Genomic DNA, 24,980 nt, shown 5'->3' with positions numbered 1-24,980 from the left:
TGTGGCACAGTGCTCAAGTGAAGATCTGAGGAGTTTTCTTTATTCACTGTGTGTGTTTGTGGGTGTGGCACAGTGCTCAAGTGAAGATCTGAGGACAACATGTGAGATGGTGTTCTCTCCTTCCATCAGGTGGGTCCAGGGGCTCAAACTCAGGACAGCAGGTTTGACAGCAATCATCTTTACCACCCAAGCCACCTTGCTGACTCTCGCCTATTTTCATAGCACTAAAGAAACTAGGCAATTGTCAGACCCCTGGGCTGCACTCCCAACCCTTTTAATCTTTGGAGCTTTTGTTTGTTTGTTTGAGACAAGATCTCCTGTAGTCTAAAGCGTCCCCAGACTAGCTATGGAGCTGAAGAGAACCAAAAACTCTGGCTCCTCTGGTCTCCACCTCCCAAGTCTGGGAGTTCGGACATGCACGACTATGCCTGACTACCCCAGTCCTGTTTTTTATTTGCATTTTGAGATAAAATCCTACTAAGTTTCACAGACTGGCCTGCAACTCTCTTATGTGGCCTAGATAGGCTTTGAACTAATGGCTCTGCGATGGTTCGAAAGAGACATGTCTGCCATTGGGTCATGTATTTGATCCCTAGATAGTGGCACTCTTTGTGGGAGGTTATGGAGCCTTTATGGGGTACAGCCTTGCTAGAGGAAGTCTGTGACTGGGGCCAGGCTTTACTGTTTTGTAGCCTTCCTCCTCTTCCTGTCTCCTCTCTGCTTCCTGTATGTATAAAGACGTGATCAATCGGCTCCCAGCCTCGGCCAGCATGCCTTGCCTCTCTAGCTGATTCTCCTTTTGGAACCTTAAGCCAAAATACACTCTTTCTTCTAGCCTACTATGGTGTTATTCACCTTTCTTCCCAGTTTATCCCAGAACCCTGGAGGCAAAGGCAGGTGGCTCTCTGTGAGGTCAGAGCCAGCCAGGTCTACAGAGCGAGGTCCATAGTGAATAAAAATCTCTTTCTTCCCTAAGTTGCTTTGGTCAAGATAATTATCCCAGTAACAGAAGGCTAACCAGTTCAGATCCCCTTGCCTCTGTGCCTCAGTAGCTGGGATCGCAGGTTTGTGCCACCACACCTGGCTTGAACTCACCATTCTGAAGCAAATGGTTCAGTGGTGTTTACTATATTCAGAAGCTTGCACAGCCACCACTTCCATCTGGTTCCAAAACATTTCTCTCATACACACCATGTGCCATGAAGCAGTCCTTTCCTACTCTTTAGCCTCTGGCCCTGACAACCACCAGTCTGAATTAGCTCTCCATAGACTTACCTGCTCTTCCTGTTTTATCTAGAAAGATCTGTACACCACGCCTGGCTCCACCCCCTTACCCATCTCACTGCCAGGGTTCACCTGAGTCCTAGCACAGGCCAGCACGTTGTTATTGTTACGGCTGGATAATATCCCACATGGTTTATCCTCCCGGGATCGGCAGTTTCCTATGCTTTTCCTGATGTCAGTCCCTCACACAGTCCAAGGCTTTGGTCTGCACCTCTGAAGGGGTCTTGGCAGGGTTGTCTGCGCTGCGTTTGTGTCTGGGAACCTTCTTCAGATCTAACCTGCCTATAGTCTTCACATCCATGATAATAAGAAATAATAATGTTTTTACTAGTACTTTAACAAGTATTCCATAGAAGCGTGCACTGCCTGACACATCCCAAGGCCCAGAGTCTCACCTCTCTAACCCACCCCTCTGGTGAGTCCCCTTCCTCCTCCTAAGGCAGCTTCACTTCTGCTTTTAGGTCACATAAACATACAAGATTTCATCCATCCATCCATGCAAAATCTAGGAGCCATAAAAGAAAGAAAACAGGGTCAGGTGGTGGTGGCACACAACTTTCATCCCAGCACTCGGGAGGCAGAGGCAGGCGGATCTCTGTGAGTTCAAGGCCAGCCTGGTCTACAGAGCGAGTTCCAGGACTGGCTCTAAAGCTACAGAGAAACCCTGCCTCAAAAAAACCAAAAAGAAAAAAAAGAAAAGATATTTGTGTGCATGTGTGTGCACGGACTCACGCACATGCATAAGCACGTATGTATGTATGACTAGTCATCCACTATTGTTTTAAAGAAACATTAATTTTTGAGACAGATTCTAGCTATGTAGATGTAGACCAACTGTCCTGAAATGCTAGAACTGTACACCCACCACTTAAAGGACACTTTCTAAAAAGGGTCCTAGCTGAGTGTCTGCCTGGGTCTAACCAAAAAGGTGTCCCAACAACATACTCGCGGTGACTGACAGACAAGAACCCATGGATGGGCCGAGCATTCAGTGTGCAAAATAACATCCTCTCCTCTGTGAGGTTACTCTGGTCTCTGCCACACCAAAGGATCACAACAAGTGCAGCTTTCGCACTGGGCCAAGCAGTGCTGTTCAGACTGACCCTGAACCCATGGGCACAGGTGACCAGCCTGCTTCAGCCTCAGTAGCCAGGATCCTTAACCATGCCTCCTTCCTGGGCTTGAAATGAGTATTAGCTCGGCTTACATCTGCAGCCGTGTTCCAGCCCCTTCATTCCAAGCATGTGAGTGGGGGTGTGTCCATACCACAAAGAAACATTGTTTATTTTTAAATAAGCAAATCTTTTTATAGACCGCACGCGTGAGGAGATCCACTGGGTACTGCCTTGCCGTGGAGACTCTTCTCTGCACACTTAACTGTTTAGGTTTTCAGTCATGATTTCATGACCAAATGACAGTTTGAAGGAAACAGAGCCTGGCCCCTTTAGGAACTGCTCCCTTCGCCCCTGGTTCTTCAGGTTGATGGATGTGCTTAGAGTTACCCAAAGTGATTTCTCCCCTGCCTGACTGCTTTCAGTGGTGTCTCTCTAGGTCGCCATCCTCCTTCTGCTCCTCCTCTTCCAAGGTAGATCTCTTGCTGCCCAGGCTAGCCTTGAAGGGACTATTGTAGCCAAGGCTGGCCTCCACCCCCCAGGGGCTAGAATGGCAGTTCCCCACCACTTCCTGCTCCAGGTTTTCTTCTCCGTCTGCTTATTTGCACAGCCCACTTTCTCAGACAATCCCCGTTGTTCCATCCCCGGTGTTCCAACACCCGAAGAAGCCAGAAGATGCTTCTAGCAGGTGTGATGGCTACTATCAAGCCAGGCCCGCTGCTGGTAAGCTTTTCTAGATTGATGCTTTTTATTTTTCTTGTCTATTTCCTGACCTACTAAAGCAACGAAAAGGCAGTAACCTTTCAGGCCACTTGGCCAAAAACTTGCACGTGTGTATGTGTGTGGTGTATGTAGTTTGTGTGTGGTATGTGTGTGTGGTATGTTGTGGTATGTTTGTGTGTGTGTGGTGTATGTGTGGTATGTGTGTGGGGTATGTGTGGTATGTGTGTGGGGTGTGTGTGTCATATGTGTGTGGGGTGTGTGGTATATGTTTTGCATATGTGCGGTGTGGTGTGTGTGGCATGTATGTGTGTGGTATATGTATGTGTGGTGTGTTTGTATGTAATATATGTGTGGTATGGTTTGTGTGTTCCACATGCATGTAAAAGTCAGAGGAAAACCTGTGGGAGCCCTTTATTCCTCCCGCCATGTCGGTTTCAGGGACAGAACTCAGTAGGTTCATTAGGCTTGGCAGCCATGTTGACAACACCTCGTTTGTGAGACAAGGCCTCTCGCTGAACCTGGATGGCGTGCCAGCAAGCCTCCTGTCTCCATAGTGTTGGGGCTGCAACCTCCACCACCGTGCCCAGCTTTCACGTGGTGCTGGGGATCCAAAGCCAAGTCCTCGGTGCTTGCAAGGCAAGCACATAATTGGCTAAGCTATCTTCCCATCCCAACCAAAAAGTCTGACTTGGCAAAACAGACCGGGTACTTTTGCCTAAAGAGTCACACCCAAGATACCTAAGGCCTTCAGGAACCCTAACAGCCTACGGAACACAGCTAATGACTCTATTTATGTCCCACTGTGCAAGGGTCAGACATCTGCAACCCCCTATTAACGTTATTGGCGTTTCTTTGAGGTGCAGTGTGGGAACGGAGCACAAAAGTTCTAAGGAGAGTTTGCAGCTTCAGAAGCTGTTACAACCATCATAACCCACATGGAGTGCCTAGCCACACACTGTGAATCAGGACTTGATCAAGCTTTGGGCAGCTGAGCCCTCAACTTTAAAATGTTTATGTATTTTATATACGTGTGTGTTAGTGTGTGTGTGCGCCACATGTCTGTGAATGTCCTCAGAGGCCAGAACAGGGTGTTAAATCCCAGACAGCTAAAGTTATAGGCAGTTGCAAGCTACCACATGGGTGTTGGAAACTAAACCCAGGCCTTCTATAAGACAGCCAGGGCTCTTAACTGCTGAGCCAACTCTCTGACCCCTGGTTCTGAAACTTTTGAACATTTAGGTGGAGGAATCTGAGGCTGGCTAGTCCCTCCAAGTTTGCTGACTAGAACTGAGCCAAACACACAAGGGGATCACTGGTGGCCCAGCTTGTTCCAACAAACACCACTACTGATGGCTAATCTTAGCTGTCAACTTGACCGCCTCTGGAATCAACTAAAACCCAAGATGCTGTGCACTCCAGAGAGGGATTTCCTAGATTATACCTTTTTTTGAATCAGGAAGATGCATTCTGAATGTGGGTGGCCCCTTCTGGTGGCAATCTAGACAGAAGGGCATGGAGGAGTGAAGCTGCTTTGAGCCTGTTTGCCTCAACTCTTGCTAGCAAGACCCTCTGTCCTGCTGCAGCAGTTTTCCGTCACAGATATGAGACTGAATGAAAACAGGGACATGATGGTTGTGAAATGTAATTTTAACTGGGCAAGGATGTGTTTATGCTAAGGAGCATTACTTTATGTAAAGATGTGCTACATTTGTTTCCGCTGCATTTGTTTAACAAGGTAGGGATGTGTGTTTAATTATGTAAAGATGTGTTGCTCTTCCACCTTGCCTGCCTAAGGCACTTGATTGGTCTAATAAAGAGCTGAATGACCAATAAGTAGGCAGGAGAAGGATAGGAGGGGCTGGCAGGCAGAGAGAATAAGGAGGAAGAGGAATCTAGGCTTTGGGAGGAATCTAAGAGTCTAGGAAGCCAGGCAGCTGCTAACCAGATATAAGAATCAGGGAAGTAGGATGCACAGAAAGGTAAAAAGCCCTGAGGTAAAACACAGATGAAGAGAAACAGGTTTTTATAAGAGTCAGCAAGAAACAAGCCTAAGCTAGGGTTGAGCATTCATAACTAGTAAGAAGCCTCCATGTCATGATTTGGGAGCTGGTTGGTAACCCCAAAGAAAGTCTGGTACACATGACCAGGCCAGGGTATAGTTGAGGAGAAGGTTTTTATTGTAAAAATGAGGAGCTGCAGGGGCTGGAGAGATGGCTCAGAGGTTAAAAAGCTACTCTTCCAGAGGTCCTGAGTTCAATTCCCAGCAACCACATGGTGGCTCACAACCACCTACAATGTGATCTGGTGTCCTCTTCTAGTGTGCAGGCATACATTCTGACAGAACATTGTATACATAATAAATTAAACAAAAAAAAATCTAGCCAGGTGGTGGTGGTGCATGCCTTTAATTCCAGCACTTGGGAGGCAGAGGTCTACAAAAGCTAGTTCCGGACAGGCTCCAAAGCTGCAGAAACCATGTCTCAAAAAAAAAAAATAATAATAATGATAATTAAAAAATGAAAAAGAAATGAGGGGATGCACAGCCAGATGCATCTGAAAGAGTCCAGGCTGAACATGGCCAGCAGAATAGACCAAGCTATGAGAAGAGGAGACAGGAATATATCGAGAGAGGAGAGAGAGGAACAAATGAACCAACAGGGCAAGAACAAGCCAAGAGACCAAGAGAGTGTGCAGTCAAAAGGGCTGAGTTAGAGAGGAAAGAGAAGCTAAGGTCCCAGGAGGGAGGGAGAGGCTTAGGGTAGGGGGCGGGGTAAGAAAAGCTGGGAGGAGCCACAGGTACCGAGTGATGCTGGGAAAGCTCTCAGGCAGGCCTGTTTCCGATCTGACACCGTCACAGAGGAAGGAACCGAGGTAGAATGGCCTGTCCAAAATGACTCAGCAAGTTTGTAACTGGAGAGGAGCCCTGAGACCTGGCTCCAGAGCCACGTCGTTGAGCAAGACTGCACACTGTCTGCAAACGGCTTGTCATAATAACAATGACAATAATAGCAACAACAATAATAATTACCTAGGTGTGGAATCCAAACCACGCAAGACACTGAGGCCACAAGTTCAAGGCCATCCTAGGCTGCATAGAAAGTTCTAGGCCAGTTTAACCTACAGAGTAAGACCTTGTTGTTAAGTTGGGAACGTAGGTCCCAGTTCCTTGCATCTATCCCAGCCCCCAGGCCTGGTCTGGACTTCAAATCCCATCAGGCCAGGTCCTGACCCCTCCCTGGGGGTGGGGTCAGGACCACTCCCCAGGGTACTTAAGGGATTCCCCCCCTCCCCCAAGGAAGAACACATGGTCTCCCTTTCTCCCTCCTGGGTGTCGCGTTCCAGCAGCTTCCCCGTTTCCCCTCAGGGCCACCCAAGAGCGCAGATCTCCCATTAAACCTGGATATTTTTTAATTTGGCTTGATTGGGAATTTTTGCATCATCAGGGAGCTAATATTAATATTTCTAACACTTGTCTCAAAAAAAAAAAAAAGACCAACAACAACAAAACTCCACAACAAAAAGCAGCCAGATATGGTGGAGCACACCTTTGATCCCAGCCCAGGAGGCAGAGGCAGGTGAATGGATCTCCGAGTTCCAGGCCAGCCAGAACTACACAATGAGGCCTTGTCTCAAACAAATGACAAACACCTACCAAAACAAAGCAGAAAAACCCAACCAAACAAAAAGCAGTCCAAACCAACCAAGCCAAAGCAGATACCTTCTTTATGGTCCTGCCTCGGAAATCATATGGTGTTACTCCCAGCACTCATCCTCATCAGTAACAGTCCCAGAGATCTGTCTGCACGCCTGTCCAGGGAAGGGACACAAGGCCCAGGGCAGCACTCAAGGGGAGGGTCTGTAGGTCACATTGTAAAATGAGCCCATGGGACAGAGACAGCTCTGTGGACATCTCTGCAAAGTAGAATCTGCATGACTGACATAGGTGCTGCCCATCCCCAGTCTCTCTCTCTCTCTCTCTCTCTCTCTCTCTCTCTCTCTCTCTCTCTCTCTCTGTCTTTCTCTTTCTCACCCCCATACCCTCCCAATGCCCTCTAAATAAACTCTCCATACCCAAGCGCCCTCTGCATGGCGTAATCTGTTTCCCGCCCATGTTCCTCACCCGCTATGGTACCCGCAGTAATCTTCCAATGATACTCTGCCACAAGGAACAGAAAAGACTTGATGGTGGCGCACGCCTTTAATCCCAGCACTCGGGAGGCAGAGGCAGGTGGATCTCTGTGAGTTCGAGACCAGCCTGGTCTACAGAGCTAGTTCCAGGACAGGCTCCAAAGCCACAGAGAAACCCTGTCTCGAAAAACCAAAAAAAAAAAAAAAAAGAAAAAAGACTTTACATATGGTCATGGAAGATGCTTGGAAGGCTGACTCAAGAGGATCACAAGTGTGAGGCCGTGCCCACTCTTTAAAAAAAAAAAAGGGTAAATTAGCCCTAAGATATTGCTAGACTTTTTTTTTTTTTTGATTTTTTGAGACAGGGTTTCTCCGTTGCTTTGGTTCCTGTCCTTGTAGACCAGGCTGGCCTCGAACTCACAAAGATCCGCCTGCCTCTGCCTCCCGAGTGCTGGGATTAAAGGTGTGCGCCACCACCGCCCAGCTAGACTTTTTAAAATTATTTTATTAGCCCTGAATAGTGGCACGTGCCTTTAATCCCAACACTTGGGAGAAAGAGGCAGGTGGATTTCTGAGTTTGAGGCCAGTCTGGTCTACAGAGCGACTTCCAGGACAGCTAGGGATGCACACACACACACACACACACACACACACACACACACACACACACAAACCTGTCTCAGAAAACCAATAAATAAATAAATTATTACTCATTGTTACATGTATGGTGCTTTGCCTGCATGGCTGTCTATGTGTGCCTGGTGTTCTCGGATCCCCTGGAACCCGAGCTGCAGACAGCGGCTAGCTAGCTGCCTCTGAGTGCTGGGAACTGAACCCACATCCTTCCCAAGAGAAGCCAGAACTCTTAACCACTGAGCCATCTCTGCGGCCCTTTGTAGGTTTTAAATTTGTTGTAAAGAACAAGACAAGCAATCAGACATCGCAGCTTCCTCCTGTAATTCCAATATTTGGGCGGCCAAAGCAGGAGGACCCAAAGTTCAAGGCTAAAGAATGAGAAGGAACTGGTGAAAAAATCTGGGGAATAAGTGCTTGCCACAGAGTCCACCCACCCACCCACCGGAGTTCAGTCTCTAGTGTAAACACAGAGGAGGGAGCGCTGACTCCCACAGGCTGTCCTCTGACCTTCATTTACCTCCCGGTGCACACTCTCCGAACCCAGCACTCGGGAGGTAGAGCAGGCAGAGGTCTGTGAGTCGGAGGCCAGCCTGGTCTACAGAGTCGAGTTCCAGGACAGTCAGAGAAGAAACCCAGAGAGATGCTTCCTTGAGAAAAGAAAAAGTAAGATACTCAAATAGGCTTTGGTTCCATATACCTTTTATTTCAGCACTCAGGAAGCAGAGGCAGGAGAATTTCCATGAGTTTGAGGCTAGTCAAGGCTCACATTTCATATCATGAAATCTTGTCTCAAAAAAAACCCCAAAATAAATAAACAAATATAATAAAATAAATATCTTTTTTTTAAAAAAAAAAGGGGGGGGGTCAATCTGTAGGTTCTGTACTCTGTCAGCATGGGAAATGCTGGAGCAGGTCAGAAGGTCCGGATGCTGGACCTAATCTGGGAGATACGGGATCGAATAGAGCTTGAATGAGAGATAGTGGGTTTACTGTAGCCCTCAGCCTCTCTTCTCTCCCATTGCTAGCTCCACCCCCACCCCTCACCCCACCCACAGACACTGGCTCCTCCAGCATCCACAGCTTGCTGTCACTAGCCATTAAACTCATCTGATCCTGGTTGGACTTTACGCTCTCCAGGAAACGCAATATAGAATCTCATTTTCCACATAGATTAGCCTCTGGGGAAGGAATGTACAGACCAGCAAATGAGAAACTCCAGTCTCCACTTCTCGTGAAGTTTCAAATTTGCATTCTGCTATTCATCAGCCTTGGGGATTTGGTTAGTGTGAGTCACCTCCAGGCAAACTGAAAATACTCAAGCAGTAGACTGAAAAGCTGGGGAACCATTGCTGGTAACCCTACTGGCCGAACAGATACGGGAGAAGCAATAGCCAGTTTCATATGAGGATGGTGTGTGCACACGTGTGTATATGATACGTGTGCACGTGCACGTGCATGGAGACCAGAGGAGGACCTGAGATGTTCTATTCAATCACTCTCGACCTTAAGACAATGTCTCTCACTAAACCTGCCCCTCAGCTGGTGGCCAGCAAACCCCAGTGATTTTCCTGTCACCCAGCCACTAACCCTGTACAGCCACACCTAGCTTTTTACCTGTATTCTGGGGATGCGAACCCAGGTCCTCAATGGGCCATCTTCCCAGTCCTGGTTTGAGTTTTGTGTTCCACTGATCAGGAAGAAGACTAGGAACCTGGCTAGTTACCTACAGCTGGAAGGTGTTTCTGACCTGTTCTGAGGGGGAAGCCAATTCCACAGCGGTTTGGGCTGTGCCCCTCACTTTCTCAGGCCCCTTCTACAACCCAGGCGCACACCTGGCTCACTGGAGAGCTCTGGGTCCTCTCACACCTCACTCGTCTTTTGTCTTCCGCTTCCTCTTTCCTGGAAAGGTAGTTTGGTCTCCACCCGACCTGATCCAGGCTTCCTTGACAACTGACTACTCAGCACTCCACCGGGATGGAACTCTTTCCCAACAGAGCTAAGCCCTCTCATTTGAATTTCTGTGTGCAGTGCCTGTCTGCAGGGCACAGAAGAGGGTGTCGGATTCCTCAGGGCTTGTGGTGAGCGGCACACAATGAATTCTGGGAACCAAAGCCAGGTCCTCAACAAGGGCAGCCGGTGCTCTTAACTGCTGAGCCATCTCCCCAGCCCCCATCCTGCTGTCACTTCCTGCCTACCTTCTTATCACACCCTAAACCGCTGGAAGGCAAGAACCCCAACCATACTCTTAGAAGCTCAAAAAATAGAATGGAAGGTAAATTGCACAAAGGCCACGCCACCCACGCTCGCCACGCCACCCGCGCTTGCCACGCAAGCCACGCCACCCACGAAAGCCACCCCTGCTGCGCTCACCTGGCACATGGCCAGTTGTCTTCATTTTCTTTCCGGTCCATGGTGTTGTGATGTCATTGTTTCCCACTGACATTTGTCCAGAATAATAATGACAATTAAGAACATCACACACACGGGCTGGGGAGTGTCTCGGAGGCTAGAAGTGCCGCTATGCATGCATGAAGACCTGAGTTTGAATCCCCAGGACCCACACAGAGGTCGGGCATGGCCAAAGGTGCCTATCATCCTGATACTGGAGACAGATCTCAGGGGTTTGCTGGCCAGCCAATCTAACCTAAGAAGTGAAGCGCTTCAGATACAGTGAGACCCCATGTCAAGGAAGAAGGGGGCAAGAAGTAAAGGAAGACACCAGCCCTGCTCCTGCCCCCCCCCAAAAACACACAATTAAAGGAGATTGAAAATATTCAGAGCCACAGTGAAATTTCTATTTACACACTCACAGACACCCAGGCAATCCAAACATCTTTGTCTAAACACTTACAGGAATGTCCACATACATCGTTCCTAAATAAATATTTTTAAATCTAAGTTATCTTTGTCGAGAAGAAATCGATCCTGAGCTAAGCTGATATGCAGAATAATTTATTAGATGTCTCAAGTGGCAAGTACCCAATTTTGTGAGGGGAGAAAGTATGTGACTTAAGTATCTGCTTTAAAAAGTGGTAAAAATAGCCCAAGAGAACTATTAAACTCTAGGATATCTTAAAATTATATATTTAGAGGACTCAAGTATACAGTAAACCTTAGGACAGTGATGTCTTAGTCATGGTTTCTATTGCTTCAACAAGACAACATGACCAAAAAGCAAGTTGGGGAGGAAAGGGTTTATTTGGCTTACACTTCAACATTGCTGTTCATCACTGAAGGAAGTCAGGACAGGCATTCAAACAGGGTAGGATCCTGGAGGCAGGAGCTGATGCAGAGGCCATGGAGGGGTGCAGCCACAGTAAAGTGTTTCGAGGGCTTATTTTTTTTTTATCTTCTTTTTTTCCCTTGGTTTTTCACATCAGGGTTTGTCTGTGTAGCCCTGGCTGTCCTGGAACTTGCTCTGTAGATCAGGCTGGCCTCACACTCAAGAGATCCGCCTGCCTCTGCCTCCTGAGTGCTGGGATTAAAGGCGTGCGCCACCATGCTCAGTTTCTTTCTTTTCTTTTCTTTAATGAAAAAGGAAAACACACTGTAGTATGACCTCCTGAGAGCTAGACTGCTTTACAAAACAGTGTCTTGTAGGCATTTTTCAAAGATCAATTTGTTTTGATGCGGTTTTTTTTTTGTTTTGTTTTTTGCTTGTTTGTTTGTTTTTATGTTTGTCGGTTTTTGAGACGGTTTTATGTTGGGCTGACCTCAAACTTCATATGTAGATGAGAAGACCCTAAACTTCCAAGACTCCGCTTCCTACATACTGGGACTCTGGGTGTGACTCACCACACCCAGCCGAATACCAGGTTGTCTTATTTTATTGTTAACACATACAAAGAATCAATTTTTAAATCAAAGGACAAAGAGTCTATGTGAAAACCGGAAGGCAGAGTGCCGTGATGCCAAGCCTTTGTGAAACCAGCTAGCATCAAGAGTCCTTAGTTCATGCCCAAGGACCAGGGCTTTTCTTCCCATAGCCCTCCTCTTCAATATAGCTCCCACTGACTCTCTGGCTCGCACCAGACTCACGGTACAGGCAAGCGAGCACTCGCCCCAGTGCCTCCCCGGGAAGGACAGCATCACCACAATGCAGAGGTCAGAAAGCGAGGGGCAGAGATGACCAGCCCGGTGTCACCAGCCCCATTCTGCAGTGTTGCTCTCTCAGGGGGAGATCTATGCATCATTTCTCCCCAGGGAAATGCCATCCCATCTCTGGAACCCGGACACAACTTGGGCTGGGCAAAAATAAATACAAGCCCAAGGGGACCAGCTCCCTTTAAAGGTCCATGTTTCTTTTTGCCATGGAGAGTGGAGGAAGCGTTTGAAATCTTTACCTCAAGAACCAAAACACTGAGGGACGAGGGTGGTGGCCCAGTCACTAGAGCTTGAGGACTCACATTCAAATTCCACAAGGAGAAAAAGTCAGCACTGGGAGGTGTGAGAGGTGTGTCAGAGACAGACAGGTGTCAGCCAGCCCACCCAGCAGAAAGAGAGCTGCAGGGTGAGCGAGAGACCTTGCCTCACTCAAAAAAAGATAAGGGTGACAGAGGAAAACAAGATGAAGTCAACCTCTGTCTACACTGGTGCACACACACACACACACACACACACACACACACACACACACCACACCAAAACAAACAAACAAATGACTAAATAGAACCTTTGAAAGCCTTACATAGGATATCCGGAATACCCACAAAGTGGCCAATAGCTATTCTCCCTCTTATTCTTTCTCAATTTAGTTAAAAATACTTTTCAAACATACTTTTTTAGAAAAACAAACAAACAAAATACCTACCAAAACAAACAAAAAACCAACACCTTTCTACTATTCTGGCTAAGACCCATATGAACTAATGTCTTTAAATGGGGGGGTGGTATTTGGGAGATGGGATGCTGGGCTAAGACTTCCCTGGCATTCATGAGAACCTGGCTCCTGGGGATACAAAGATGCTCAGCTGAGAGAGCTTAACTGCTCTTGCAGAAGAACCTGGCACCTACACCAGCCTGCTCACAACTGCCTGCAACTCCAGCTGCAGGAGATCCGACACTGTCTTCTAGCCTCCCTGCTTGGGTACCAGCACACACGTGGAACACACGCATGTAGGCAGGCACTCACACATACACATAAAACAGAAAATAATGAATCTTTAGGAAAAGAAAAACACCTGAGTTCTGTTCCCAGCACCAAAAACCAAACAAATACAAAGGAGGGGAGGCAGGAGTTGTGGCACACACACTCAGGAAGCAGAGGCTGGCCGATCTCTGAGTTCGAGTCTAGCCTGGTCTACAGAGTGAGTTTCAGGATAGCCAAGGCTACCACATAGAGACACCCTGCCTTGGAAAAAGAAAAGAGAAGAAAAAAAGAAAAATAAAGAAAAGAAAAATGAAGGAATTGCTGGACCACTGACACCCGCCAGCTTCCATTCACAGCCATGTCTACCGGGCCTGTAGTCCACAGCAGTTAGCCTAACCACACCTTCTCAATAAGACAGCAGCATCAAACGTTTCATGAGCCAGGCCTGAGGTACAGCCCAGTGATCACAACTGCGGGAGAGACGAGGCAGAAGATTCAAACACAAAACTAGGCTGGGCTCCAGAGCGCAAGGTCAGTCTAGACATCTTACTGAGACTCTAAAAGGAAAATAAAAGGAGAGGGGATAAATTTCGGTGGAAGAGGATTTTTAAAATATTTATTTTATGAGTACAGTTGCTTTGCCTGCATGTGTGTCTGTGCACCATGTATGAGAAATGCCCTCAGCATCCAAAGAGTGCATTGGATTCTGCTAGAACAGAAGTAACAGCTGGGATTCGAACCCAGGTCCTCTGGAAGAACAGCTGTGGTCTTAACCTTTAAGCCAGCTCAACAGCCCTTGGAAGAATATTTAACAAACTTGTGTCATGCCCTAGGTTCAACTCCAGCACCAAAACAAAACAAAAGTTTTAGGGACCCAAGCCTGTATGGCTGACAAGGGAAACAGGAGCGAGCAAGGGGGACAGGGAACCATGACTACTCAGACAGAAACAAACTTTGAACTATTACTGGCTGACTGTGGTGCCAGGAAGAGAAAGTTTCATTTACAGGGAGCAGCACTCAGGAGTGAGCGTGGGGAGTGGCTCCACCAGCCCCAGCCTCATCTAGAAACTGGAACTAACTAGTTCCTTAGGTTCAGCAAGGAGGTGCTTATTGCCACTAGATACCTAATGAATTTTAGCTCTCCTTCTTCCATATTTTAAACAGTGGGGAGAACATGCGGCCCAGACATGGTTCCCCAGAAAACCAGGGAGCAGGAAGGCATTATAGCGTTCAGTTGAGACTGTTGAGGACCCTACGCGGGCACACTAGGTACAAAGTTTATTTAAAATTTTCTATATTATTTGAGGCCAGCCTGGTCTACAGAACAAGTTCCAGACAGCTAGGCCTACACAGAAAAACCCTGCCTCAAAACAAAACAAAAAGCCGGGCGGTGGTGGCGCACTCGGGAGGCAGAGGCAGGCGGATCACTGTGAGTTCGAGACCAGCCTGGTCTACAAGAGCTAGTTCCAGAACAGGCTCCAAAACCACAGAGAAACCCTGTCTCAAAAAAAAAAAAAAAAAAAAAAAAAAACCAAAAAAAGAAAATTTATATATTAAAACACTCAAACAAAAGAAAACAAAATGCTTAAAGAATAAAATTAGTTTTTTGTGTATCTTGCTATGTAGCCCAGACTGACCTCAAACTTGCTGAGATCCTCGTGACTCAACTTTAGAGTGCTGGGGTTACAGTTGTGAGCCCCAATGCTTGCCTTTAAAATAATCTTTAAAAAAGCTGGGTGGTGGTGGCGGGTGCACGCCTTTAATACCAGCACTTGAGAGGCAGAGGCAGGTGGATTTCTGTGAGTTCAAGGCCAGCCTGATCTACAAGAGCTAGTTCCAGGAAAGGCACTAAAGCTACAGAGAAACCCAGGGGGGGGGGGGGAGGAACAAAAACAAAAAACCCTTTAGTTTGGTAAGATGGCTCCATGGGAAAGGAGTCTGCCACCAAGTTAATGACCCCCAATTTGATTCCAGGAACCCACTCTGTGGAAGAAAAGAACCAGCCTCAGCTAGCTGTCATCTGACCTCCCTCCTGTCAGGGTACATGTGTATCCCCATACCACAGGCATACAAAATTAATAAATAAAAATGTTAAAGCCAGCCCAGTGGTGGTGCACGCCTTTATTTTTATTTTTTATTTTTTTTTTGGTTTTTCGAGACAGGGTTTCTCTGTAGCTTTGGAGCCTGTCCTGGAACTCCCTTGGTAAACCAGGCTGGCCTCGAACTCACAGAGATCCGCCTGCCTCTGCCTCCCGAGTGCTGGGATTACAGGCGTGCGCCACCACCGCCCGGCGGTGCACGCCTTTAATCCCAGCACTCGGGAGGCAGGGGCAGACAGATCTCTGTGAGTTCGAGGCCAGGCTGGTCTACGGAATAAATTTCAGGACAACCAGGGATACCCAGAGAAATACAGTCTAAATGGAAAATAAACTTTCTTTTTTAATTTAAAGAAGGAGAGGCACCAGGGCTGATTCAGTAGAGAGCTTACCTGGTATGTGAGAGGCCTAGGTTTGTTCTCAGGACTAAATAAATCAATCAGACCATTTCTGAGTACCGCAGAGCAGGACCCCTGACTCTGATCTTGGGTGAGCCGTTTACTTTACCCACGAGAGGCTCAATCTGCCTGATCTCGGATTGTTACAATGGGATCACTGCGGTGTGTCAGGGCGTGTGACAAGCAGCCTCCCTGGGCTTTGCTCACCCTCTAAGTCAAGGCCTTGATCACAGACCATCATCCCAAGCAAGGACTACGCCAGGCGAGAGCCAAGGTGGGGGTAGACGGTGGCCATCTCTGCTCAAGGTGAGTCTCCCGGGATCTCCCTGATGGCTGGGTGGAGACTGCGGGACACTTGCAGTGACCTACTGGTTTTCCTAACACAGGGTGACTCCCCAGGAGGTCAAGTTCACACATCTCCCTAACCAGAAACTGTTAATCCTCACTACTTCCAGCTGAAAAGGAATCAGCATTGCCTAGTTTAACACCTTAACACATTATAAAGTTTCCTGTGGCCGGGCGGTAGGGGCGCACGCCTTTAATCCCAGCACTCAGGAGGCAGAAGCAGGCGGATCTCTGTGAGTTCGAGGCCAGCCTGGTCTACAAGAGCTAGTTCCAGGACAGGCTCCAAAGCTACAGAGAAAGTCTGTCTCAGAAAATAAATAAATAAAATAAAACTAAAGTGTCCTAAGGTAACTCCTTTAGCTTCTGGGCATGAGTGCTCTGACCCACAGAGAAGAAACTGCTTTTCAAAGCAATTTTTCTATCTGTGTGTGTGTTTGTGCTGTGCGCGCATAGTGGGAGTGGAAGTGTGCGACAAAGCACGTGGAGGATGACAGCGAAAAGTTGCCCAGACTGGTTCATGTGGGACAAAGGGCACAGGGGGAAGCGACAATCTCTGTGTCACCTCCTCACTTCTACTGGGAATCTCAAAATGTCCTAGAAAAGCCTATTTTTTATGTTATCTAGGAATATATATGAACATACATGCAAAATAATAACATATATGCATGTTACATATAATTTTATATATAATATATACATATTAGTGTATACATTGCGTGTGTGTACACGTTTGCCAAAATGCAGTCAAGTATTGTGATTAGGTTGATTTGAATTTTCACAATCAAATGTTAAACCATAATGGGGGAAAGGATTCACTCCCTCATTTAATAAATATTTCTTAAGCTCCTACATCAAGGCAGGTCTTATTCCCAGGACAGCAGATAGAGCCCAGGGCCTTGCACAAGCTCTCTACCTTTGGACCACGTCTGTAGCCTCTTGTATTTTTTATTTAGAGACAGAATTTTTTTTTTTTTTTTTTGGTTTTTCGAGACAGGGTTTCTCTGTGGCTTTGGAGCCTGTCCTGGCACTAGCTCTGTAGACCAGGCTGGTCTCGAACTCACAGAGATCCACCTGCTTCTGCCTCCCGAGTGCTGGGATTAAAGGCGTGCGCCACCAGCGCACGGCTTAGAGACAGAATTTTATTGAGTTGCCCCGAAAGTCTTTCGAAGCATCTGACACTGATACCTCATTTCCAAGATAGAGTCTTACTAGGTAGCTCTGGCTGGCCTGGAACTCAGAGATCTACCTGCCTCTGCTTCCCGAGTGCTCAGCTCATGTTGCTGCCTCATAAAAAGCATACACCACCATCAATGTTAGTGGCGGCACTTCCGTATACGTGATGAGCCTGGCACTATCTTAAAAACACAGCTAGAAAAAAAAAACACACACATGATCTCTATAGGTAGCATCTTAGTGTGCTGGCCAGCGTGCTTTTCGGGTTTCTCTTCATTTACACTTGGCTAATTCATTCCTCGCGAGATACTGAGTGAAGATTAAAGATGGCTGACAGGATACCAGGAGACAGCAAAACCTGGTCCTGTCACTGAGCCAGCTGCGAACTCAGACGGAGTAAAGATGAAAGCTAAATTTTCCAATGATTTTTTTTCATATTTCACGCTAACGAGAAAGCTTTAAGAAAAAAAAATAGGTGAGCTGATGGCTCAGTAACCTGTCATTGTCTTCCAATAATCAGGAACAATAACAAAAAGTCACCCTAATGTAACAAACTATTGTCCTTTCACCAGTGAGTGACACAGTGGCAACAAGTTGGAGCAGGGAAGAAGTCTCAACATGTCACCACAAAGATCACAACCTCCAGTACCCACATAAAAAATAGCCTGGCCGGGTAGTAATAGCGCATACCTTTAATCCTAGCACTAGGGAGGCAGAGACAGGTGGATCTATGTGAGTTTGAGGCCAGCCTGGTCTACAGAGCTAGTTCCAGGACAATCAGAGCTACACACACACACACACACACACACACACACACACACAAAACACTGTCTTGGGGGAAAAAAAAAGCGAAAACCAAAAACCCACCACCAACAACAACAAAAAAGTACATGCACAAAACAAAAACAAAAGCCTGATGTCAGGGCTGGAGGTGTATCTCAGTGGTCAGTAGCACTGGCTGCTCTTCCAGAAGACCTGGGTTTAGTTGCTAGCCTCCAGGAGGCTGCTCACAGCCATCTGTAACCACAGTTTCTAGAGATCCGCTGTCCCTCTTCTGGCCACTGTAGAAACTGCATGCAAGTGATACACAAACATACATGCAGGCAAAACATCCTAAAACAACAAACATACCCTGGCATGGTAGTGAATGCTTGTACTCTCTTGTACTCCTAGTGTGTGGGACCTCTGGCCTCCACAAGACACACACACACACACACACACACACACACACACCCCAATCTCAACAAAGTAGCTCAGGGTCTCATCACATATGCCAGGCAATCACTGCATAAATGCACTACACCCCAGCTCTGTGTTGATGATACTGATATATTCATAGATATAGAATGTCCCAGGCTAGAGGTAAAACCTGTATAGCAGTGCAGTCGGGAAGGTAAGTGCTGTCCTTCATCTTATACAATACAACTTGCGCAGAGTATTGGGGTTTTGCACTGAGCAGTTGTTCTATGTCATAGAGTTACAGAAATGATTTTTATAAGCCAACTACTGGAAGATTTCTTTGTCACACTGGGGATAAACCTAGGGTTTCACACATGCTATCCAAGCAACCTATCATTGTGCTAAAGTTTTAGCTTTAACTTAATCATTTTAAAACTGTCATTTAAGCTGGGCAGTGGTGGTGCACGCCTTTAATCCCAGCATTCGGGAGGCAGAGGCAGGCAGATCTCTGTGAGTTTGAGGCCAGCCTGGTCTACAGACAGATCCAGGACACCCATGGCTACACAGAGAAAACCTGTCTTGAAAATCTCCCCCAAAGAAAAGAAAAGAAAAGAAGAATCAAACCTGCCTTTTAAGGAGGCAGAAAAAGGAGAATCTCTGAGTTTGAGGCCAGTTTGTCTACATAGTGAGCTCCAGGTCAGCCAGGGCTACACAGTTAGACCCTGTCTCACACAAAACAAAACTAAATAAAACAAAACCAAAACTAAGTAAATAAAATTTAAAACTGGCATTTATTCTTTGTTTTGTCTTCAGGGCTCCATGTATGCTATGCAAGCTCTGAGCTATGTCTCCACCCCTTTCTGTGTTCTAAGATTATTGACATAAACTTCACTCTAAGCTGCCCAGGCAGGCCTTGAACTTTCCATCCTCCCATCTCAGCCTCCCACTAGCTGGGATTCCGGACCTGAACTAGCAGGCCTGGCTTTATTACACTCCCAATATGAAAATACAAGGCCTAATGTTCAACTACATGAATCTAACAGTTATAAACTATGAGTTTTGTATTAATTTTTATAACTTCCGGACATTTTACAGCTTCTCACAGCTCACCTAGACGGCAACTGCTTTCTGTCACAAAGAGGTTTCTAGAAGAAAAGTGTCTCACTCTTTAGCAGAGCAGGATGTGGCTTAAGAGTGGGCTGTTCCTGTAGAATGAGCATTTGAAGGCAGAAGATTTTCACTAAAGTCCCAAGACTGTATAAAATCTGTTGAGATCAGTGAAGGTCGACGAGAGTGGCAGCCACCAATCACTCATGGCCACCCAAACCGACTCCGTCTAGAAGCGTCATTCTGCCAAGTGAGGCTTTAGTACCCCATCATTATCTCATTACACATGAGCAAGGTCCCAAAGCCACCATGTAAGGAAAGCCCTTAATCAGGGCCGCAGCCTGGCCACCAGGCGCACTGTACACCGCCAAGCTCTGGCCACTGGACCCACAGACGGTTGCCTCAGCCCTGATCCCCTCCATTCCTCTGGGCTGGCTTTCTGTCTTTTTCTTTCTTTTCTTTTTTTCCCTTGAAAACTGCTAAGAAATAATAATAAAATTTAGGGGCTGGAGAGATGGCTCAGCCCTTAACAGTACTGACTGCTCTTCCAAGGTCCTGAGTTTGATTCCCAAAAACCACATGGTGGCTCACAACCATCTACAGTGGGATCTGATGACCTCTTCTGGCATACACGCAGACAGCGCACTCAAATACATAAAATGATTAAATAAATAATAAAAAAGAAAATTGCTAAAAAGAAAAATTAACTGATAGTGGACATGTTGGCCTTAAAACACAAATTTTGCACCCAGTTTTCTTAGTGGGTGTCATATATGCTAACCTATTCCCTCCACTAAACTATAAGCTATCTGAAGGCAAACACTTCCACTCAGCATGCCCTAAAAACAAAACAGAAAAAAAAAACCTGAAACTACCTTTTCTCATTGCCACATACTTCATATATAATATGGCTGTCCAATTTGTTATTGACAGTACATAAACGCATAAGTTTACCAAGTAAAACAAACCCAAACATTTCATATCTCTTGCCATTAACAATATTTCCCCATTTCCCAAGCGCTCTCTTTTTTCTCTCTACCTATGGTACTGGGTCCAACACCCAGAACCTCATGCATGCCAGGCAAGTATTTTACCAGAATCACATACTTGGTAGCTTTTTGCTTTGCTTTTTCAGACAAGGTCATGCCATGCAGACCCAGCTGATCTGGGGATTCACTGTGTATTCCAGGCTGGATGTAAACTCAAAACAATCCTCCTGCCTCAGCCTCTCCGGTGTAGGGACTACAATGCGAGCCGCCAGGGCTGCTTCTGTCTTTGACTTCCTGTCTTCCACTCCCAAAAGATAGGCAGGCAGAGTAGCCATGCTGCGGTTCTGGCCCCAGCCACCTGCCCTTTAGATCACCAGCACGGCTAGGAAATGTCTACCCCCCCCCCCAAACCACTCAGAATCATGTATGTCCTTCATTCCTAACCCCATCCTGCTCTATGAATAAGTGACTTCTGAGGTGCCCCCACCCCATAACAACAACGACGACGACAACAACAAAACCCACCAAACAAAACTGGAGCAAGCAAAAATAAGAAAAGAACACCCAAAGGCCTACAGTTTTGCCTAACCTAGGCTAGTACAAGTGCTTCAAACTATGTGCTAATTTAATTCTTTCAAAATGGGTATTTGCACGTGTCAGTCACCTGACATTGACAGCAGGATGAATGGGAATTCCTTTGACAGAAGATGTTTATAAAATGAGTTCTCCTGATTTAAGAGCCAGTGCTCCCAGGATTCTAGTATTAACAGAATACTTTAGTTAAGAAATGGTTATGTAAAAATAATTGAAGCAAAAGGAGAAAATTAAGGAAGATATGCTGCATTCCTAACTGCCATAACCTTGTTTTATTTTGACATGTCATTTCTTGGCCTCATCTTGGACCTCAACACCACCCCACACTTTCTCCTCCACACCCTTCACAAATGGAATTCAGAAAGGTAGAGCGGGCACTTTGGAATCCATCACTGAGAATGACTGGTCTTGGGCATATTTCGGCGCAATAACCGCGGTTTCGTCCCCACCTACATCCAGACCACTGCACTGCCAGCCTATGCCCTGCCTTTCCCCGGTGCTCCAGTCCAGAGGAAGGCAGGGCAACAGGCCTTGTCCCTCGGCCAACAGCCTCTTTTTCCCGGAGACAGCCTGAGGGTTGCCCTGGCGTCCTCTGACCGCCCTCGGGTGGGACCGTTTCCAGACACCAAGCTGCTGGCTAACCCACTTATACCCCAAAACGAAGGGTCCTACGAAGCCAACACCTCTTGAAACCGTTTCCTCTGGACAGCAGGACAGAAACAGGTCCCCAGCAACCGGCCCTTCGTGGTATCCTTATGATCCCTCCACCGCCGTCCTCCTGCGGACTAAACGCCGCAGCCCCCCTCAAATTGGGGATCTGAGCTGTCCCCAAAGAATTACAAGTGCGCCCCAACAGCCCTGGGGCTAAAGTCCTCACTTCCTGAGAGAAGACCTCATCCCTCGCTCGCAGCACCCCAAAATTCAAGACCCGAAACCCCGAGCCTGCCAGGCCGCCCCGCCCCCGGTAGCAGCGCGGGATCCGCCCGCACCCGGGAGCGTAGATCTGCCCCAGAGCTCCGTCCAGGGGCGCGCGCAATTACGCAGTCCGGCACGGCGCGGGCCCCACGCCCCCAGGGATCGCCCGCGGGTGGCCGCTCCGGGCGCCGGGACCCAGCCCTGCACCAGCTTCAGGCCGCCAGGGCCACCCGATCCGCGTTCCTTCCTCGCTGGGCGACATCGCACGCAGAGGCCCCTCGCCGCGCCTCCCGCCCAGGCCGCCCGCGGCCCGGCCCCTCACTCACCCAGAGCTCGGTGCCCCAGCTCATGATGCAGGGACCGGGAAAGGGCCCCCGACCCCCTTCGCCGGCGATCGCTGAGCCCCTCCGGACACTGCGAATGCGGGAAGCCCGCCGCCTGCCGTTTCCTCTGGTCCGCGCCTCCTCTAGCCCTGCTCTACACCTCTCGTCTCTTCGCGCGGAGCAAAATGGCCCGAGGAAGCAGCAGCAGCGACCGCCGCAGCGCGCCCGCCCCGCACCGGAGCCGAGGGGCGGGGTGGGGCGGGACGAAAGGCGGGGCGGGGAGGGGCCGGACTGACAGCTCGAGCGGACCGTCCCGCCCCCAGACTCCCTTTGGCCCGGTTGCCCAGGGGTCCGGAAGGACGCGAGGCCTTCGGGACCTCTCCGGGTCGTCGGTTTTCTGCAGCTAGTGCGCCCTACGCTCTCGGGACCCGCGCTCACTGCTTGCAGACTGGCCCGTTCGTGATCACGACGCTGCATCGCGATCTGCCCTCCACCCACCGTTCCGAGCACAGCTTTGCGTTTCAGAACTTTAGCCCAGCGGCCACCGGCGCCCACCTTAGAGGCTTCCAGAGCGGTTTCTCCCTCCATCCAGCCACCGTGGAGGCTAACGAGCCGGTCAGCGTGCTTGGGAGTGGGGCCTTGAACCGTGACGTCGTGCATTGTGTACACTGGGACGTTGAGGCAAATATAGAGACCGAGCAGATCCGGGAAACCAGGGAAGGAACTCGAGGATGAGCAGCCAAAGAATTATAATCTGTAGAACAAGCCCTTTCCTACTTGTTCAGCCAGGAATCTCAGTAACGAAATCCTCTTACCCCGCTGACGGACCGTAGAGTCTCTAGGGCCCACTGAGAACTTGGAGGGTTCAAATCCAGCCTCCAAGCTGGTGATCTTGGACGGATTTCCCCTCTAGTTGGAGAGCCCCAGCCACCAAAGGGAGGCAGTGTTTGTCAGTCCCCCGCGGCCTAGTGGTGTGAACCAAGGTGAACTGGCCAGAGGGTAGCTGGTGCAGAATTAGGACCATTAACTCTTCCAAAACTCCACAGAATGTCATTTCTCAGTAGCTGTCGGGAATCTGAGGTTTTCAACTATTTCCTCAGAATCCCTCAGACTGTCTCCACAACTTTTCTTTCTTTGAATGCTACTGCAGAGACCTTTTCTCCAGGGCCATGACCTCCAGAAAGGTCCCTCTTCTAAACGTTTTCTCCGCTCCCTGCTCTCTTCAACCTGTTGGAAGATTCTCCTTGAAGGGTGAATCTCAGCCCAGTGTGTGGACTGCAAGCCCACACTTGTGGTCTCAGCACTTTTGAGGCAGAGGCAGGAAGAGGCCAACCTGAGCAGCGTAATAAGTACCAAGCAGGCTGACCTGGACTTCAAAGTGAAACCTTGACAAAATACAGAAATAAATAAACAATAGACAGCTAGATAACAATAAGGGTGTGGTGGGAGGCATAGGCAGGTGGAGTTAAAGGTCTGGGTTACACAGTAAGTTCCAGGCCATAGTGAGACTGTTTAAAAAAACAAAACAAAATCAAACACCAAATAATAATACTTTGTTTAAAAAGTAAAAGGAAGGAAAGAAAAAGGAAGGAGGGGTGGAGCTCAGAACATTGCCTCAAACCTCAAGACCTCCTACTTCCTTTGTGGGGTAGTTACATTGAAACCATCAAAACTGTTTGGGGCTCTTTTGTCAGTTACAAGCCCCTCCCCCATCCTTCGTGTCTTTAAATATTTTGTCCCCACATTTTCCAAGTCTGGACTGGATATGTAAGGGTCAGGATGGCCAGCTAGGGTGAGTTAGAGGACTTCAAAATGTAAGCAATGTTAACTAACTAGGCCACAGGGTTGTTTTGTTGTGTTTCGGTTTTTAATGTGTACCGCTGTTTTGTCTGCATGTTTATCAGTGTACCACATTCGTGTCTGCTGCCCTTGGAGGCCAGAGAGGGTGCTAGATCCCCTGGAACTGAACTACAGATAGGTTGTGAGCCATCGTGTGGGTACTGAGAATCAAGCCAGTGCTCTGAGCCACACTACGCCATCTTCCCAGGCCCAGCACTGACACAGGTATTAGCTACTCAAAGTTGGAAATGGCCAGTTACTTAGCAAGACCCTGCTGCGTCATCATTATCGTCACCTGTGCCTCTGCTTGTTGGTTGTTTCCTTCTTAGTCCACAAAATGATCTAATCTTGACTTCAGAAAACTAGAATGACTACTTGCAAAAAACAGTGTAGCCGGGGGTAGAACAACCCTCTGTGCCCTACAGAGAAAGAAGCAGAAGAAGCAGAAGGAACTGTAGAAGAGAGAGATGCCTAAACTGTTAGGGAACCCTTGAAAGCCACAGGAGGTTCAGGAGCCAAGTTAACTGGGCCCACTTAGCGCCTCTCGCTGGTTTTGTTTTGTTTAAGTCTGCAGGGCAACTGGAAAATGTTTACAGTCAAAAGCTTCAGAAAATGGAAGAGAAATGCGATATTGATCTTTTAGCAGGGGTGTTCTCGCCCTATGCAAATGCTCACCCAGCTGCACACCTGCTCCAGCCTGACTCACAAAGCTGTGGTCTGTGCCTTTGAATGATCTGATGGCATGAAAGGGCTAACCTAAAGGGAGGCATCTGACGAACACAGCACAGACCCAGTCTGCATAAGCTCTTAGGCTGATTGGTCTGGTGTTCTTTTTTTCTTTCTTTTTCTTTTGAAATATTTATTTATTATGTTTACAGCATTCCTTCCATGTATGTCTGCAGGCCAGAAGACCCCATTACAGATGGTTGTGAGCCACCATATGGTTGCTAGGTATTGAACTCAGGACCTTTGGAAGAACAGTCAGTGCTCTTTAACCTCTGAGCCATCTCTCCAGCCCTTTTTGTTTCTTTCTTTCTTTCTTTTTTTTTT

General features: G+C 47.8%; 1 protein-coding gene and 1 pseudogene across 10 annotated transcripts in view; one reads left to right on the top strand and one right to left on the bottom strand.

Annotated features, from left to right (window-relative positions):
• LOC102000574 overlaps nt 1-21,543 on the top strand; it is a 26,267-nt pseudogene extending 4,724 nt beyond the window's left edge.
• Nucleotides 1-22,329, bottom strand: part of Fnbp1 (formin binding protein 1) — a 123,649-nt gene extending 101,320 nt beyond the window's left edge. For 3 of the 10 annotated variants that reach the window (XM_013345870.2, XM_013345873.2, XM_013345875.2), the window contains exon 1: nt 22,095-22,328. In XM_013345870.2, the coding sequence (XP_013201324.1) occupies nt 22,095-22,118 (24 nt within the window). In that variant the 5' untranslated portion in view covers nt 22,119-22,328. Of the gene's footprint in view, nt 1-22,094 lie in introns of all 10 variants that reach the window. The other 7 variants (XM_005346106.3, XM_013345874.2, XM_026778612.1 and 4 more) reach the window with 4 other exon arrangements.
• Between the last annotated feature and the right edge of the window lie 2,651 nt (nt 22,330-24,980).

Source organism: Microtus ochrogaster, chromosome 4 (assembly GCF_000317375.1).
Source record: "Microtus ochrogaster isolate Prairie Vole_2 chromosome 4, MicOch1.0, whole genome shotgun sequence".
Taxonomy (NCBI): domain Eukaryota; kingdom Metazoa; phylum Chordata; class Mammalia; order Rodentia; family Cricetidae; genus Microtus; species Microtus ochrogaster.
This window is presented reverse-complemented; position numbering and strand designations above follow the sequence as displayed.